Source organism: Petaurus breviceps, unplaced genomic scaffold (genome assembly GCF_028583685.1).
Source record: "Petaurus breviceps papuanus isolate PSGF00001 unplaced genomic scaffold, PetGlider_PUasm1.0 90845, whole genome shotgun sequence".
Classification (NCBI taxonomy): domain Eukaryota; kingdom Metazoa; phylum Chordata; class Mammalia; order Diprotodontia; family Petauridae; genus Petaurus; species Petaurus breviceps.
The window spans coordinates 1892560-1909522 of NW_027187359.1; the positions used below are offsets into that span (position 1 = coordinate 1892560).

At 37.0% G+C, this 16963-nt stretch overlaps 1 protein-coding gene across 1 annotated transcript in view; it reads right to left on the reverse strand.

The window, feature by feature from the left end:
* NUDCD3 (NudC domain containing 3) overlaps positions 1-16963 on the reverse strand; it is a 129920-nt gene that overhangs the window by 7024 nt on the left and 105933 nt on the right. The window contains exon 5 of the mRNA XM_069071871.1: positions 8583-8771. Within this exon, the coding sequence (XP_068927972.1) occupies positions 8583-8771 (189 nt within the window). The remainder of the gene's footprint in view (positions 1-8582; positions 8772-16963) is intronic.

Below are 16963 nucleotides of genomic sequence, written 5' to 3' on the forward strand. Positions count from 1 at the left end.
CACCCCCAAGTAGGTTTCCAATCAAAAAGCATGACTCCCTCTTGCTTCTTCTGGTTAATTTTTGTCAGTGGCCAGAAAGGAGGGTGTTTGGCTCACAGAACTGTCCTGGTAGAAGTGACTTTCTGTCACTTACATGGGGCTTATAAGACCACACAGAGCAGAGCAAGCTGACACACTTTCAATAGTTGATAAGCTTCCACCTTATCACCACAGAGCAGAAGTATCATATGCTCTTTGGAATGCATTTCCTTTTTCACTACTATCAGGCATCTCTGTCCAAAATCCAAAAGGAGATACAAAGCAGAGGTAATTTCGACTGATGTCTCTGCCTTTCACCTATACCAATTTAGGAACAACTCTGGGCAAGAGAGTAGCCTGGCAGAGTGGGTTAAGATCTGGCTTCTGGGTTCAAATCCCAACCTGTCAGTGCTCTACACAACTCTCTAAGACTACAAGTTGGGGAGAAGATGAAGACAGTTCCCCATGACAATGAAATCACAGATTTAGTCCCTGATTCCTATCCCCTACCTGAGCAAAACTATGGCTCCTACTTTTCCACAAATAGGATAGGATGATTAAGCAAAAGCATAGGAGTACTAGTCTTAATGAACCAAACTGCTCTAATCAAACCAAATGGATTATTTCAGTATGTGCTGCATAGTAACAGATGCTAGAAAGCTCCCCTGTAATGTTTTAAGAACTCTTTACTGTAGTCATGGAGAACTGGTTCCTGTTTACCTGCCTCTCTCCCAGCTAAAAGGGCTATACTTAACGGCAAGCTAGCTCCTCCCAGTGTATGGACCTTTGGGAACTGCTAAATGGAATCAGAGACATCCTTAAAAGAGGAGGGGAAATCTGTGGAGATAAACCCTCAGGACCACGTGCAGTTCAGGCTCTACTAAAGATGGAGTCTGCTGCAATTGATCTAACCTGGCCTTTCCTTCTTAAATAATTTCTTCAAAGATTCCTTTGAACATCCTATGACAATGACTACCTACTTTTTAGGAGAAACTATGCCAACTGAAGGACATGGCCTTTAGTACGAGGGAATAATTTCTCAGAATGAACTGAAAAAGGGTAACATTTAGGCAAAGGCATCCAAGGACTGGCTAGAGACAAGAGGGTTACCTTTCTCCTGTATGAGGCACTGCATCACTTGCCAGGGAAACTGTAGGTTCTCTTTTCAGAAGGCTCAAACATCACTAACTTTATCAACTACTGATCTCCCAACTCACTGACAATATAGTAGGAATAAAACTCATGTCTCTAAACACTCAGAAATAGAGCAACTCTCTAAGATACCTGATACATACAGCTTTTTCCTTCAGCTGTGAAGTTTCCTCAAAAGGATCATAGCTTTTAAAAATCAAACAAGCAAATTGTGGATACATAGCTGTGGAGTAGTATCTCTAAGGAATTGACTGTTACTCTCAATTTCTTGTATCTAACCTACTGTGAAGTGTTGAAAAAAATTTTTTAAGGGAACTATAATCTGGTATTAGATATCAGTACCAATGCTGCAGGATGTCTAGGAAATGCAACTACCTGGACTTGAACAGACTCAATCAAATTGACTCAAATAGTTAAATAGACACTATTAAGGAGAAACACAAATTTAGCATTTTTTTTCTTTTATTAAAAATCTTCCCCACCTGTGAGGGAATGTTTCTCTAATCAGATGCCAAGGTATTGGGATTTCCAACACTGATTTTTTACAAACAAATGGCACCTACAGAGGAAATAAAGCCATGAAGAGAGGCAAGAAGCAACTCTTTACTATATAATTCTGTCTCACTCCTAACTTGCAATTCCTCCTGTTTAAAAGAGAAAAAAAAAGTCTTTTGATGGCAGTCTTTTTTTGTGGTAGCAAAGTGATTACCCATCAGTTGGGAAGTAACTGAATGGAATATTACTGGGCTGTGATGAATTTAGAAAAACACTGCGAGACTTGTATGAATTGACAGACAGGAAAGAAAGCAGAACCAGGAGCATGGATACACAAAGACAATCACGTAACTGGTAACACAAAAAGGCAGCTACTCTCAGCTTAAATGCAGTGACCAATCTTGGTCCCAGAGAACAGATGATGAAACACTTTATTCTTCTCTGAGAAGTGTGGATTCATGATTTCAGACCTGCATATGCTATCAAGTCAGTCACCATGCTGGCTGGTTTTTCTTAATTGTCTTTCTTTGTTATAAAGGAGGGTTCTAAGAGGGTGCAGAAATAGTATATCAGAAAATAACTGGTATAAAAAAATAAAGAGCATCAATAAAACTAAAAAAAAAATAAGAATAAAAAAATCAAGTGTCTTTCAAATAGGATTTTAGAAATTAAATAAATTACACGGTAACATGTTAGAGGGGTTTCCCTGTGTGTAGAGGAGAATGGTCCTTCCTTCTCTGCTTCTGATTCGCCTCGGGCATAATCCTGCCTCTCTGGCAGAGTCACACTTAAGGCAGTCTCACTCTTCCTAGTGCACTGAAATGGGAGAACTACCCACTAAAGTCTAATTCCTACTCATGTATATTTCTCTGTGTAATTATGTATGATTTCTCTCTGCCTTTTAAATGCTATGAATACCCATACACTTATTCTAACACCAAGGTTTTCTATGTTTGATGATCACCAATTGTTTCTACTCCTACCACATGACTTTCCCTGAATGAATCCTCTTCTTTCTGGGGATTACACGGCCTCAATTACTACCCACCCCATTCTAGCCTAGTATTCTTTTCTACTATCCTCCTATTTTCATCAGATCTTTTCTATCAGTAGAGATTTTACTCTAATGGCCTTGCCAGTCAAGTTCTGTTCCCAGAGCATCAAATGCTACTTTTTTTTGGTATAACAACAGAATGACACACTTTAGGTGCTATTCCTAGAGCCTGGACCCATGATCATATATTGGGGTAACCATGGATCAGAGGGACACCTCTCAGTTAAAGGGCCCAATACTAAAAGACAGAGGCTGTCTATAGTATATACCAACTTATATACTAAGGAATTTCTGGGGATTCTTTGTTTACTTGCAGAATTACAAAAGGGTAAGGGACCTGTAATTATACTGTAAGAGTCTGCTCTAGGCCTAGTCCAAAGTCAGAAATTCAAGAAAAGTCAGGCTAATTTTGCTTCACTAGGGGTAAGTCAACAGAGAATTGAGTATAGATTAGTCAGGTAATTAATAAGTGTGCCCACCCAAACTATCCACATGGCAGAGGGTGGGGAAAGGAGGGAGAAAGGGGAGAGAGAAAGAGAAAGAGAAAGAGAGAGAGAGAGAGAGAGAGAGAGAGAGAGAGAGAGAGAGAGAGAGATACTTTATCATGTAAGTATCTATTTTTTGGTTCATGGTTGAATGTACATAGAAGAAATTTAACAAATGTTTACTAACAGCAATTATAAATATCAGAAATAAAGTATAAGGCAAAGAAACACTGGGATATGAATGCAATCTAGAGAGAATAATATTGCCTCTGAGATAGATAACTCTACTTAGACTAAATTAAATATGGAAAACATTTAAAGTAATTGACCCAAAAAAAAGAAATCGCAAGGTGATCATACAGAATTTCAAATTATGACAAGAATGTTGGCATAAAATTATCACTTTAATAATTACAACTCACATTTATATAGCACTTTAAAATCTACAAAGTTTTGTTTTTCTACAATAAATTCAGGTGCAATGCCAGTAAAGCATTCTTATCCTCATTTTGTAGATAAAGAAAACTGTAAGACCAAAAATTCCTCACAATTTACCTGGAATGCCAGAAACATAACTTGCAAATCTGGTAAAATCAAGAAAGCAGTCAGATATCTAGAATTTCCTTGGGATACAAATCAGTGAACTAGGTATAGGATAGACTATATGTGTTCCTTGACTGAGGGATATTCAAGTAGTCCATGGCTACCTAAAATATAATTGCCAAAAGTCTGTACTACAGGAACATTAAAAAGGCATATCATACTGTTATAATGCCTTATAGGTTGTCATAAATGGAAAATATTAGGATTACTGACAATAACTGGCATTCATTTAAAAGTTTCAAAATGCTTTATATATATGATCTCATTTGAATTCAATAACCCAGGACTATAGAAACTACATTTTATAGACAATTATCCTCATTTTATATAGCGAGGAAAGTGAGGCTCAGAGAAATTGAATGACTTGTCTATGGTCGCAAAGCTAGAAGTGTAAAAAATAGATTTCAGCCTAGATCTTCTTGACTCTCAGGTCCAGTACATTACCAATTCTTCATAATACACAGTTTAACTATCACTTTGCCAATTCCACAAAGCAAATGATCTCCAACAAAGAATAATGCCCAAACTCTCTTCTTCACAGATAAAAGATACAGACATTTCTTGATCATTATAAGGAAAGTACTTTGTAAACCTTTACAGTACTCTATAAATGCAAGCTATGATAATCATTCTAGAGGAACTCTGTTGGTTAATAACAATAGCTATGACTTATGATTTTCTGATAGCAGTCTTCTTTTATATGCTCTTATACAGTTCCTTATATGTAAAAATGTAATTAGATGTACCAAAATGATGATACAAACTCACACCATAAAGGATACAAGCCTGCTTTCTATGTCTGTTTCATCAATTAATGGTTCAAATATAATTAGTGGCATTGTCATTTCCAATCACTGTTAGGAGCGGGCATGTAAATAAGGACCTGGAAAAAATGTGTCAGACTCTTAAAGACACAGAAAATTGAGATAATTTTCCAGGCCTAGTTTTCATGTCTGTGCTGTTTGAGGGGAGTGATTTCTCTGGGTCCTTGTGGTCTTCATTTTATTACCCATCACTCAATCATTTTCATTTCATTCACCTTTCCAGTTATACAAGAAGGGAGAGACCTTCTTGTCTTCTTAACTTAAACTTTACAATTTGGACTTCCTGATGAGACCAGAGGGAAACAAGTAAGAACCTGACTGGTTCTCTTCACCAATAAGGCAAAGAGTTGATACTGTACCATCCAAGTAACCTCAGTATAGCTGAGTAATCCCCATACCCAAAGTGGAAACTAAACCCTACTGTGTAAAGAGATAATGCATAGCAAATATTGCATTTGTACCAAATGATGTCATCAGATGATCTAACATAGCATGAATGTGAGAGAGGCAAATGGCATTATCTTCTCCCACTTTAGGAGACTATTTCTGCTCTAATTTGGCACTAAGAGACCTTGTTCCTGGTTTGTACATAGACTGCAGAATCCCAAGGAAACTGAGACAAATCTGGTCCTTTCTGGAAATTTGGGTTCACTCTTGGTAAGGACTGGACCTGTAGGTTCACTCTGGAACAAATGAATAACCCTGACCTTTCCCTAGGCAAGTTTCAAAACATTAACTTGATTAATTAATTAATGTTATTAATTAACATTATTAACTAGGGCAAGTTGGATTTTCTGAAATAGAATCAAAATAATACTGGCCTTTGGAGGTGGAAAAGGTGATAGTTATTCACAGAATCATTTGACCCTTGTGTTAATCCTATAGAGCATCTTCAAAGACTACTATTGTGGAAAAAAAAGGTAAGCAGTTTCTCTGGAGTAGGATACATCCCCATTTTATGTTGGACCATTTTAGCCCTGAACTGAGTAGTCCTCTGCTTATGTATAACTTCAAAACAATAGAAGGCAACTCCTCGAGGACCAAATAATGGCAATAACTATTTTACTTTTGCCTTTGTAATTCCAGTACCTAACATTATCCCTGGCACATAGTAGGCAATTAAAAAATGCAACTGAATGAACAAGTCATGAAAGCAGAGAGGAAATCAAACTCTCCCAGTATCAGTTTAGGTTCCTGGGAAGTAGGGCCTTATTGAAAAAGGGCTGAGCCTTTGATTCAAAATAAGGTCAGAGTTATTCCAGACACTTCTAGGAAGACTGGACAACTGAAATGAGACAGAGGGGGAGAGGTAAAAGCAGAGAATAAATGCACTGAAAAGAGTATGGAGGGGAGAGATCAGACTTAGTGGACATAGTCAGTAATCAAGTATCTCCTTTTTGATTTAAGTATTCCAATGAAGTTTATAAACTGGATTATAAAATTTTCCTTGCATTGAACAACTCTAGTCTATAAGGCACCTGACTGCTGCTCTTACAAACTCCATCAATAACAAACTACAATTAAAATAAGGAAAAATTAGTTTTGAATGTTTCTTTATGACAAAGATTCAATTTTATTTTTAATAACCCAGTTTCTTATGGATTCACATCTGGATAAGCTGGTAGACTTGCCAGATTGCCCATTTGCTATCCATCAGGCAGGCGTGTGAAGACCTACTTTTCGCAGCTGAGCTGGCATTTAACCTTTTACAATTTTAACCTTTTACAAATCTTAATCAAATGACAAATATTTTCTAAACCCATTGAATGTAAACTACTCAGAATGAAAAAAGCAATTCTTGGGCAGCTAGGTGGGGCAGTGAATAGAGCACCTGCCCTGGAGTCAGGAGAACCTGAGTTCTAATCTGGCCTCAGACACTTAACACAAAAACTAGCCATGTGACCTTGGGCAAGTCACTTAAACCCCAACTGCCCTCCAAAAAGCAAAAAAAAAAAAAAAGCAATTCTTGTATTAGATCCAAAGAAAAGTTTACAAATAAAACTGTGTTTTGGATAGCCAATGGATAAAGGTAACCTACCTAAGAAAAGCAGCTAAGTAGGACTAAGTCTAACTGCCCAAATATTTACAAAGGTAAGAGTCCTTTTAGAAACAAAAGGTCCTTACAATCTAAAGGCCATCTAAATTAAATTGTATTATCTGGGCTACTCTCAGGTCCTAGGTATAGTAGCCTATGTTGGATACGTACAGAATTAACTACATGGATTTGTTTTAAGGGATATGAGGCATATTCAAAAATCTCATTAGTGGGCTACATTTCATTAAGTTTTCAGTTCTTTAAGTCTTGTAAAAGATTCTTAATATGAAGAAAAAGATGAAATTACCTATAGAGATTTATATGATATATGAATTTGGGGGGAAAGGGAGAAAAAGAGTACATTTTAGTGAAATTAGTTTTGAATTTGCATGTAAAAAAGGGCTGGGAAGAGCTTCAACAATTACTGTTTGAGTATCCCTAAGGGTAGAGATCTTGGCAGTGGATTTCATTATGAAGCCATATGAGTCTAATTAATCAGGCACAAGGTAAGGTGGCTTTTAAAAAAAAATCTAGAGGCCATGAACATTAGAGGTGCTTCCTTTAGTTGGTTAATAACCATTTATAAAAAAGCTCTATGTACCAAGCACTGTGCTTAACACTGGCCCTATCTATAATACAAAAATAAATGGATAAATCAACAATAAAGAATAAATATATTAGGTCAGGCACTCCCCTCCCCAAATTCTACCACATGAACACAAGTCTAAATTTTCTGCTTAATTTACATTTCACTGTCATACTGAAGTTCAAATAAATGGTACTAACTACTTATGTGGGACAATGCCAAGTTAAAAATAATTTCTGAGAAAAGCAAATTTTTCTTCCCTGCTTAACTACCCACTCTTAGGATTACAAAAATAGAAAGGAAGAATTTATACATTTAATTGGCCAATTTTTCCCACTAGTAGTTTGTTTACACTGGGTTCTATAATGGGCAGATGTTAACTAGTTTCATGTTTGTTTTTGGCTGGCATCTTTATATTACTTTCACCACTGCTCCCCTTTTTTTCCAAAAAACTCCCACTAAAAAGGTGGGTATATTCACATTCTTTGAGTTTAAAAGAAAACCTGAGAGCTCTACACCCCCTACCCTGAGCTTTCAGCAGGAAGGATCTATAACATCCTGCCTATGCTCTCAGGCCTCACTGATCACATGGAACATAATCAGTGAAGTGGGACTTAAGTTCATTGTAGTGGCTTCTCCAGCTAGCCCAGGGCTGGTAAGCTAACAATGTACTTCACTAAAGCTAACAATCACCTTTGTTACTTAGTTTAAAGTAATTACACCCCAGTGCCTCCTATTCACCAAGCTATAAGTGGTATTTCTAAAGTGTTGCTGATCTGCATCAGTGGATGAAGTTTCACCAGTCAAAAATGGACTACCCAAAAAGACCAATGAAAGCATTGGGTCCCATCAGAACTTGGATTAGCTCACAGCTCTGGAGAGTTTGCCCCATAGGTTTTTATGACTGTCAAAGGTCAGTCTATCCATTACAACACAATTTTCTCCATCTATCATAACCAAACATTCCTCATTTATTTTACTAATGTTAATCTGCATTGGTTAGGTTCTTAGTCCTGATGACATTAGCATAATTTTGTTTTCCTTCTGACTCCAGGGCACCAGAGAAAATGTGAGCTGCTTTCTGAGGTAGTACCTGATACCTAAAAGTAGAAAGCAACATTAGGAAGCAGTTCTTCCCAACACTGCACTAAGCAATTCCCTAAATTCTTTATCCCCCTACTTCTTCTCTTCCTAGCTCTTCTATTGTACCTGTTCATTTGCATGAAATAAAACTTACAGCATTTGCTGGGAAGGTAAGCTACTGCTTGGAAAATGTCTCTTTGTATTTCTTCAAAGGATACCATTTAGGAAAATCAATCTGAACTCATACCAGTTCATGGCTCTGGGGCTTGCCCTGTAGTTTTTGGTGGTAGTCAAAGGTCAGTCTATCCAGTACAGCATGTTCCTCTTCATCCACTGTTGCCATCGAACGCTCCTTGTTTATTTTGTCAATGTCAATTTGCTCCTCTCCTTCCAGGATAGCACTCCACCAGTACTCTCCAACTTTATTCAGATTAATCTGGAGACAGAAAAGAATAAAAATCATTTTAAGTACAAGAAAGTGACAACAACTGCTAATCAACAAAGCCAGCAACTTAATAGCCAATTCTACAATTATCAATCCATTTGTGTACAGTGGTGGGACACAGACCTACTTTAAGAGTGCCACAGAGAAATAACTACTGCTAGTTATTATATACATATAATCCAACAAAGGATAGACAGATGCTAGATGAAGCTTTGGTAAAACAGAAAGCAAAGTTTATCGGAGTCTTTCCAAAATGTCAATTAAAAAAAATCAAATGTATCTATAAAGCCATTCATTTGCTTCCCATTTCTACAAACTACCTAATGAATACCAGGTGGACAAGTGTAATCCCAATCTCTCATATCTCAGATATTCATTCAGTACCTACTATACCATAAGAAAACAAGGGCTTTGCCACGGTCAGAGCTAAAAGGGAGACTTCATCTTAACACCAAAGAAAACTGCAGCACTAAGCATGTCTGAGTAAAGAGTGAGCTAAGAGTAAAAATGATACACCAAGGGGCATTCAAATAGGTACATACAAGATATATACCAAGTAAATAGAAGGAAAGAAATAAGCATTTATTAAGAGCCTACTCTATGCCAAGCACTATGGTAAGCACTTTACAAATACTATCTTATTTGATCCTTACCATCAACCTTGGGAGGTAGGTGCTATTATTATCTCCATTTTACAGTTGAGGAAACTGAAGCAGAGGGGTTAAGTGACTTGCCCAAGGTCATGCAGCTGTAACTAGCTGAGGATGGATTTTAACTCAGATATTCCTATCTCCAGGTTCAGTACTCAAGCTAGCTTCTCAAGCATTTGAGAAGTCTGAAATTTAGACAAAATACAGTGCAGTTAGTCCTCAGCTAACTGCATACTATAGCACAGATAAGTGAAATTCAACAATCACCCAAGTATCTCATTTCACTGAACAACTTTACCCACTTTTGTATTTGTTTTTAAAACCAGAGGCATCATGTAGTAAAATATTCTGATTTGTTTTTCACTTTCTTTTAACTTCTACTGATGGTATGTAGAAAGAGTTAGAGCAAAGGAAAATAATAAGACTCACGATGACATGATAATCAGTTCCTGGGGCAGCCAAGGATTCAAAATTTAAGTTATTAGCTGATATGTACCAGACTAAGTTATGGGAAAAATACAAATATTTCATTAAAAAAGGGCATGGTCCCTCTCTTCTGGAAGCTTACAAACGAGTAAGTGATATCTGATTATATGGAAAAGCTTGAGTGAAAACATGCATGAGATTTAAGGGCATTGGACTAGGAGTGAGGTTGCTTGAACTCTATGATTTACCACTGACTAGCTGAGCAAACTTGAGTCATTTCATCTTCGTGGGCCTGAATTTCCTTATGTTTTGCAGAGGGTGTTAGACTAGGAGATCTGTAAAGATCTCTCCCAGCTTTAAAATCTATGATTTCCTAACTTAAATTTTATGTGTGCCAGATGGCTTAATAGACTAAAGTTAAGACTATAGACTGGTGTCAATGTGTGTGCCTCAGTTTCCTACTCTGAAGAATAAAGTGTTTCCTATATATCTCAATCAGTTGTTAGCTCTGATAGTATTTATCCTGGGTCTTATATGGCTTTAAAATATCACCTACTGGTCTGAATGGGTTACCTTCCACAATCCTAAAGTTTAGCCAAATAAATCAACAGGACAGCTAAAAAATAACAGATGCTCCATTCTCCTGTTCTCTCCCACAGTTAGAATTCCTGTGGGATTAAAATGTGGGTCAGAACTCAAAGAAACTCTGTCTTAAAAGCTTAGTACAAAAGATTATAATTTCTAATGAATTAACAGATGGAGGTATTGATAGAAATGGGCCCGTAGGAGAACTTATAAAGGAAAACATCTCCCCTCTCCCCTAAATGGAGTCCAAACAACAAGATAAAGAACTGTGATCATTCTATGGGCATAACTCTACTCTGGCAGCTAAGCAGGCTGGCATATATACTTATAGAAAACTAGCCTTTCTCTGTTTACTGGATTGGGGAGGAGGAGGGAATGAGTAATAAAGTTAACAGATTCCTACAGGCTGTCTGTCCATCCTTTCCTCAGAATGTCAGTTCTCTGTGGCTTGGACTAGATAACATACAATTCCCAAGGAGATTACTTCCAGTTACCAAAATCCAGGTTTATATTGATTTTCCAATTTCCAGACCCTATGGTTGGCTTACTCTTCCCCTAATGGACTCTGTAATTTCTTCATATTTATATAGTAGTCATTGAGGTAGAAAATCCTGACCCTATATTTACTTAGATAAAATTTAGACCTCCAATCTGAGGCAATGAAAACCCTTTTAAGTGGGAAACTTAATATTATTCTTAAATATTTCTGGCTTTCTTCATTGTAAGGCAGAATTCTATTGTACGTATATACATATATAATACAGACATATACACATATGTACACACATGTACAAAATGGGTTCATATGATAGAAAATATATTTAAACATAAGTTCTACTTTGCTTTTCATTCACTACCTAGACACTACCATATTTCCCAACCTAGAAAACGACTCATGAAATGGGTCATTCAAAATCTCAAACTAAAAAATTCTTGGAAGCTTTCACTACATTTTATTTTTTTTAAAAAGGGAGAGAAAAACCATCTGAGCATGACCATTGCCATTTCTGCAAAGCAAATATAAGGTTTTATTGTGCAATGAAGTAGAACATAAAAGAGCTAAAGTTTTGCTATTCATTAACTGATTACTTTTGCTTCATTAGTTGAAACAATTTGCACCCTCATTAGAGTAAGAAGTGAGTAACTATTTCCCTTTGTCCCTTTTTCTCCTTGCCCCAGACTGACAGTGATATTTTCCTGGAAAATAAACATATATATTTTTTATTTAAACTGAAACCTGCCCAAATTCCAATACAAGTTGGTAAATGCATCCTGCCTCATTTAAATCACTGTCCTACTTTAATTATGTTTTTAATTTCTCATACTCTGCCACTTAAATATATTGTTCTCTAGGGTTTAATGGGCACCACATTGTATTACAGTAATATATACACTAAAGCAAATGAAGTAACTCTAGGATGGCATTTGTAAAGAGCCCTAGGATTCTTTAGGCTGAAAGTCCTGTGATAAAGCAAGCTAATCATTAGAGTAATAATATTTTTCCTTGATTCCCACAGGATGCATGACATTATAAGCGGCTCTGGAGGTGGTCATAAAGACAGGGCATTTATGTTCTGGTACTCATACAGAATAATAAGATTTAAACCACAGATAAATGTAACGTATTCTTAAACATTTCATATAGTAGTACCCATTTTTACTAATTATGTTGCTTATTACTCTAAGAGTAGGTTTGTGGAACAAAGAGATAAATAAGTAGGCATAATATTTTATCAGGTATCATGAAATCAGTTCTGATCTTGTCAACATCCACCAAGTTCCTTCCAAAGCTGCTTCAATTTCTGGCCATCCCATGAGGCTTTGTGAGACAGTGGGAGGCTCAGGGGTATCTCATAGCAAGCCCAAGATACAAGACTCACAACAATGTTCTAAATATCCAAAGCACTACAGATTGTATATCATGGTGTTTAAGTCTATTTTAAAAGGTTAAAAAAAATACTTTCACAGTATAGGGGTCGATTTTTATTCCAGGTATAGTGATGGCTAAACTCTCCCATTATATCTTGCTCAGGCTACAGCAGATAGCCAGTAAAGTTTAACCCTACTCTATTATTATGTAGCAGCAAGGGACAAAAACCAGAACTGGTCTAAGCCAAAACCCTAATTTTATATAGAAAAATTCAGGTCAATCTATAGAATTGATTTGACAGAGATAAACAGGATGCTTTTTTTCCTTCCAAGGCTTTCAGGGATTTAAAGAAGACAAAAGACCTTGAACTAAGTTGCTCTGTTCTAGACTATAAATAGAACACATCAAGGCAAAAACAGGCCCAAAGAGGCTTTGCACCACACTACTTTTTTTTCTTTTTGGATGGGGGAAAGGTAGAGAAATTGGGGTTAAGTGATTTGCCCAAGATCACGCGGCTAGCTTTTATGTGTGTTAAGTGTCTGAGGCCGGATTTGAACTCAGGTCCTTCTGACTCCAGGGCCGGTGCTATATTAACTGTGCCACCTAGCTACCCCTACACCACACTATTTTTAATGGTTAGGCTTCTAGGCCTGGGAAGTAGGGAAAGTGTATCGGCATTCAAAATCAACCTCAAGACCCAGCTCTATGATAGCTGCAGAACAAGTCATCTCCATCTCCTGGCTCAGAGGACAGAGCCCATTATAATCTTAGAATATAACTTTTAATGAGTATCATAATATTTTACATATTTTTTTTCCATTGATCCTAGGATGATTTTCCAGAAGTTGCTAACTTGGGAGTTTTATAATCTTTTCCAAAGACAAAATTAATATTTATTTGGAGACTATCCTTGTTACACATGTGTGGTCAAGGAATTAGAGAAAGGTTCCATAAGAGGTTCTTCAATGGATAATTAATTTATTAGACTGGCAAAATGTCATCCTAGAAGTATGAAAGTGGAGAAAGAATTAGAAGGAGGATCTGTAATGAGACTTAGTGCTTTGTGAAGGGAGGGAGAAAACACACAAAAGCTTTAGCCTAGAGCTCTACTTCCCTCAGTTCACTGAGATGAAATGAGATAAGTCAACATATAATCAAACTCCTTTTAACACTTAACAGCTCCATCAAGCTTACCTATCCTAGACTAGAGCAGAGAGATAACGGTGGTCTAATTGTAGTATATATTTTTTAAGTTCTATTGCCTTTTCTTGAAAACAACCATCTCCCAATATACATCTCCCACCACAGATGCCTCTCCTTTGTAAGAAAACAAAGAACAATAGTTAAGCAAAACAATATAATATGAAAATACATGCAAAAAAAATGAAGTGGCTCTGGGTGGGGATAGAGTGGGACACAGGTGGCAATCTGGGCTATGTAAAAAGAAAAAATATCAATTAAAAATATTTTTAAGTATATGCAGTATTCCATTCCCCCTAGTCATCACTATTCTCTATGGAGAGAAATTATCAGTTACTATCTATTGGAGGGGTCCCTGGGATCACTATGCGCACAGTTCTCTCTCCATGCTATTTTTGTATAACACTGTTATTGTCACTGGACATACTAATCTTTTGCAAAAAAAAAAAAAATGTTCACTTTTCAAAAGTTCATATTGTCTTTTTCCTGAATGACAGTCATGATTTCTTAAGGTACAATAGTATTTATTCCACAGCATGGATATACCACAAATTTGCTTATACATGCCTCAATTGATGTGATCAGGTTTCAGAGTTGGTAGAGCTGGTTTAGGTGGGAAAGAACTCACTTAGACTTTTTTTTTCAGCCAATGGGAGCTTTTTATTTTACATGAAAAAGCATCACGGACCTCCTTAGCAAGGAAGCTGAATGAGGCCCCAATATTTTGGGAGTTATGCTTATATAGAGATGTTCAGGATGGATGAGGTAATTTTAAGGTTTCTTATGGGGGTTGGAGATTTAGGGTTCAGATGAGTACAAACAAGGTGAGGAAGGTGGCTGCTTGCAAGATAAGGAAAAATTATCATGACACAGGATGAGGAAGATAAATGACAGGATAAGGAATATAGGATAAGGGGGACAAAAGCAATTCTACTGGTACAAGTAGTATGGTATATCAAAATAAGGGGAAAGTGCATTAAATTAAAGGATTTCAAATTACAGGAAGGGCTACAAAATGAGCCTCAAAGCTCCTCAGGGGGCCTGGGAAAGTAACCCTTAATATTAACCCTTAGGGCACTGTTTGTATCCTCATCGTGTGGGCATTCACTTTCTTTAGAATTTTTTTTATCAGCACAAAAAAAAATGCTGCTATACTTTGGCATACTTTTTTATCTGGTATTTGTGGAGGTATATGCTAAGTAATAGTATCTGTGGATCAAAAGGTATGAATGAGCATTTATTATGTACCAGGAACCATACTAAGAAATAGGTACACAAATATTTTATTTTTTAATTTCTTTTTTTGTTTTTTGGAGGGCAATTGGAGTGACTTGCCCAAGGTCACATGGCTAGTTTTTGTGTTAAGTGTCTGAGGCCGGATCCCGAACCCAGGACCTCCTGACTCCAGGGCCGGTGCTCTATTCACTGCGCCACCTAGCAGCCCTGTATACAAATATTTTAAAGAGACAGTCTCTCTCCTAAAAGAGCTTATGTTCTAGTAAGGCGTAACAACAACAACAACAAAAAAATATATATATATATGGGAATGGTGACCAGGGAATGGAATTTATGTTCTGGGGAGCTGAGTTCAGGGAGAGGTCTGATGGGGAGATGGCTGTGTAGCTAAAGTATGGTTTGGTGTTTAGGGCCAAAGCTCAGGATACAACACTTACTAAGTGCTAGTTACCAGTGACTGATTCACTGACTGTTACCTGGGTAGAAGCTCTAAAGATGAGTGAATTAAATTCCCTAGAGCCTAAAGAACATCGACTTTTGGAAGACCCTTTGAGGTCTAAGTTCCCAAAACCAACCTGGAGGATGCTGGGGGAGGTGAATAAAATCAGATTAGTAGTGACAGATGATGAGAAGGTTTGGGTAGATAACTGTGATGTGGACATAGCATATGGTGCCATAGAGGGTTAAACATAATATTAAGGGTTGCTTTTCAAGTACCTTGTGAGGCTCCTCCTGAACTCCAGGATGTCCTAACATCTCTTCCCTTTATCTTGAAATACCATAAAATGTCTACTTATTTAGACCATAAAATTCCTTATCTCCCTCATATTGGGTCATAAAATGTCCCCGGTCTTATAAAAAGCCCATGTCCCTCTGAAAATTGCTAGTCCTTCTTCCAGGGCTGGTTTGTTGCTTTTGCATCAATAAAGCTCCCCTTGGTTAGGGAAAGTCATGTAGGTGAATTCTTTTACACCTGAACCATACTCTGACCTCAACAGCTGGATGGGATTTGAAGGTGAACAGTTTAGAGATTCTTTTCATACAATTCAAAAGCATTCCATAACAGTTGCACCAATTCACAACTTCACACAAAATATTACTGTACCTGACTTCTTCCAGCCCTTTGAACATTGACTATTTCCAACTGTTCTCATCTTTGCCAGTTTGAGGGGTGTAAGGCAAAATCTCAGTATTGTTTTAATTCACATTTGTCTTATTAATGATTTAGAACATAGTTTGATAAAATTGTTGCTAGGAATACCTAACATTTTATCAGGTACCATGAAGTCAGTTTTCATATTGCCAGTTTCCACCAAATTATACCTTCCAATGTATTCTAATTCCTGGCCTGCCCCATGAAGTTGTAAAACAAGGGGGAGGAAAGTGTGGAGAGGCTATGAGCACATAAGATAAAAGACCACTAAAATCATTACAAATGGCCATTGTAGCATATATTGTATGTTATGGTGTGTAAGTATTCTGAAAACTGTTCATCCTCTTTGACTACTTCTTCATTAAGGACTGGCTCTCCAGGTGTGTGTGTGTGTGTGTCTGTGTGTGTGTGTGTGTGTGTGTGTGTGTCTGTGTGTGTCTGTGTGTGTGTGTGTGTGTGTGTCTGTGTGAATTCCCTTTATATACTGGCCATCATTTTCCCCAAGATCGCTGCTATATTTTATGGAACAAAAATTTTCCTGATCAACAAGGATTACTTCCTCTTTTGTATATTGTTCTACTAGATGAGTGAAGATAATGCACTGAAAGTGTGCTATTCTGACGCAATATTATTTAGCCACTTCTAATACTCTGGACTCCTCTGCTTTGCTCAAGATGTTTTTAAGGAAACATAAATCTAGTTCTTTTCAACATGTATTTTTCTCTCCCTTCCTTTTTTTAATAGCAATTTGATTCTCTACAACATAATTTAAAAAAATAATAAAATATCCTCCTTGGAATTCTACTACCTCAAGTTATTTTGCCTACTCAAGCTTCAATTCTATCTCACTGAAGGGTAAGGAGGTGGGGAGATGACACACATGAAGGTATGTCAAAATAATCAGTAGGCATAGAGTTTAGGGAATGATATTAGACTTCTGGATACCAGTGGAAACCGCTGACTAATGCTCCTTTATGTCCTGGCAACTTAAGGCTTGATGTACTCACAATTCTCTTCTTATATTAATTCTTATGTTCTCAGCAGTTACGCTATTTTAGATATC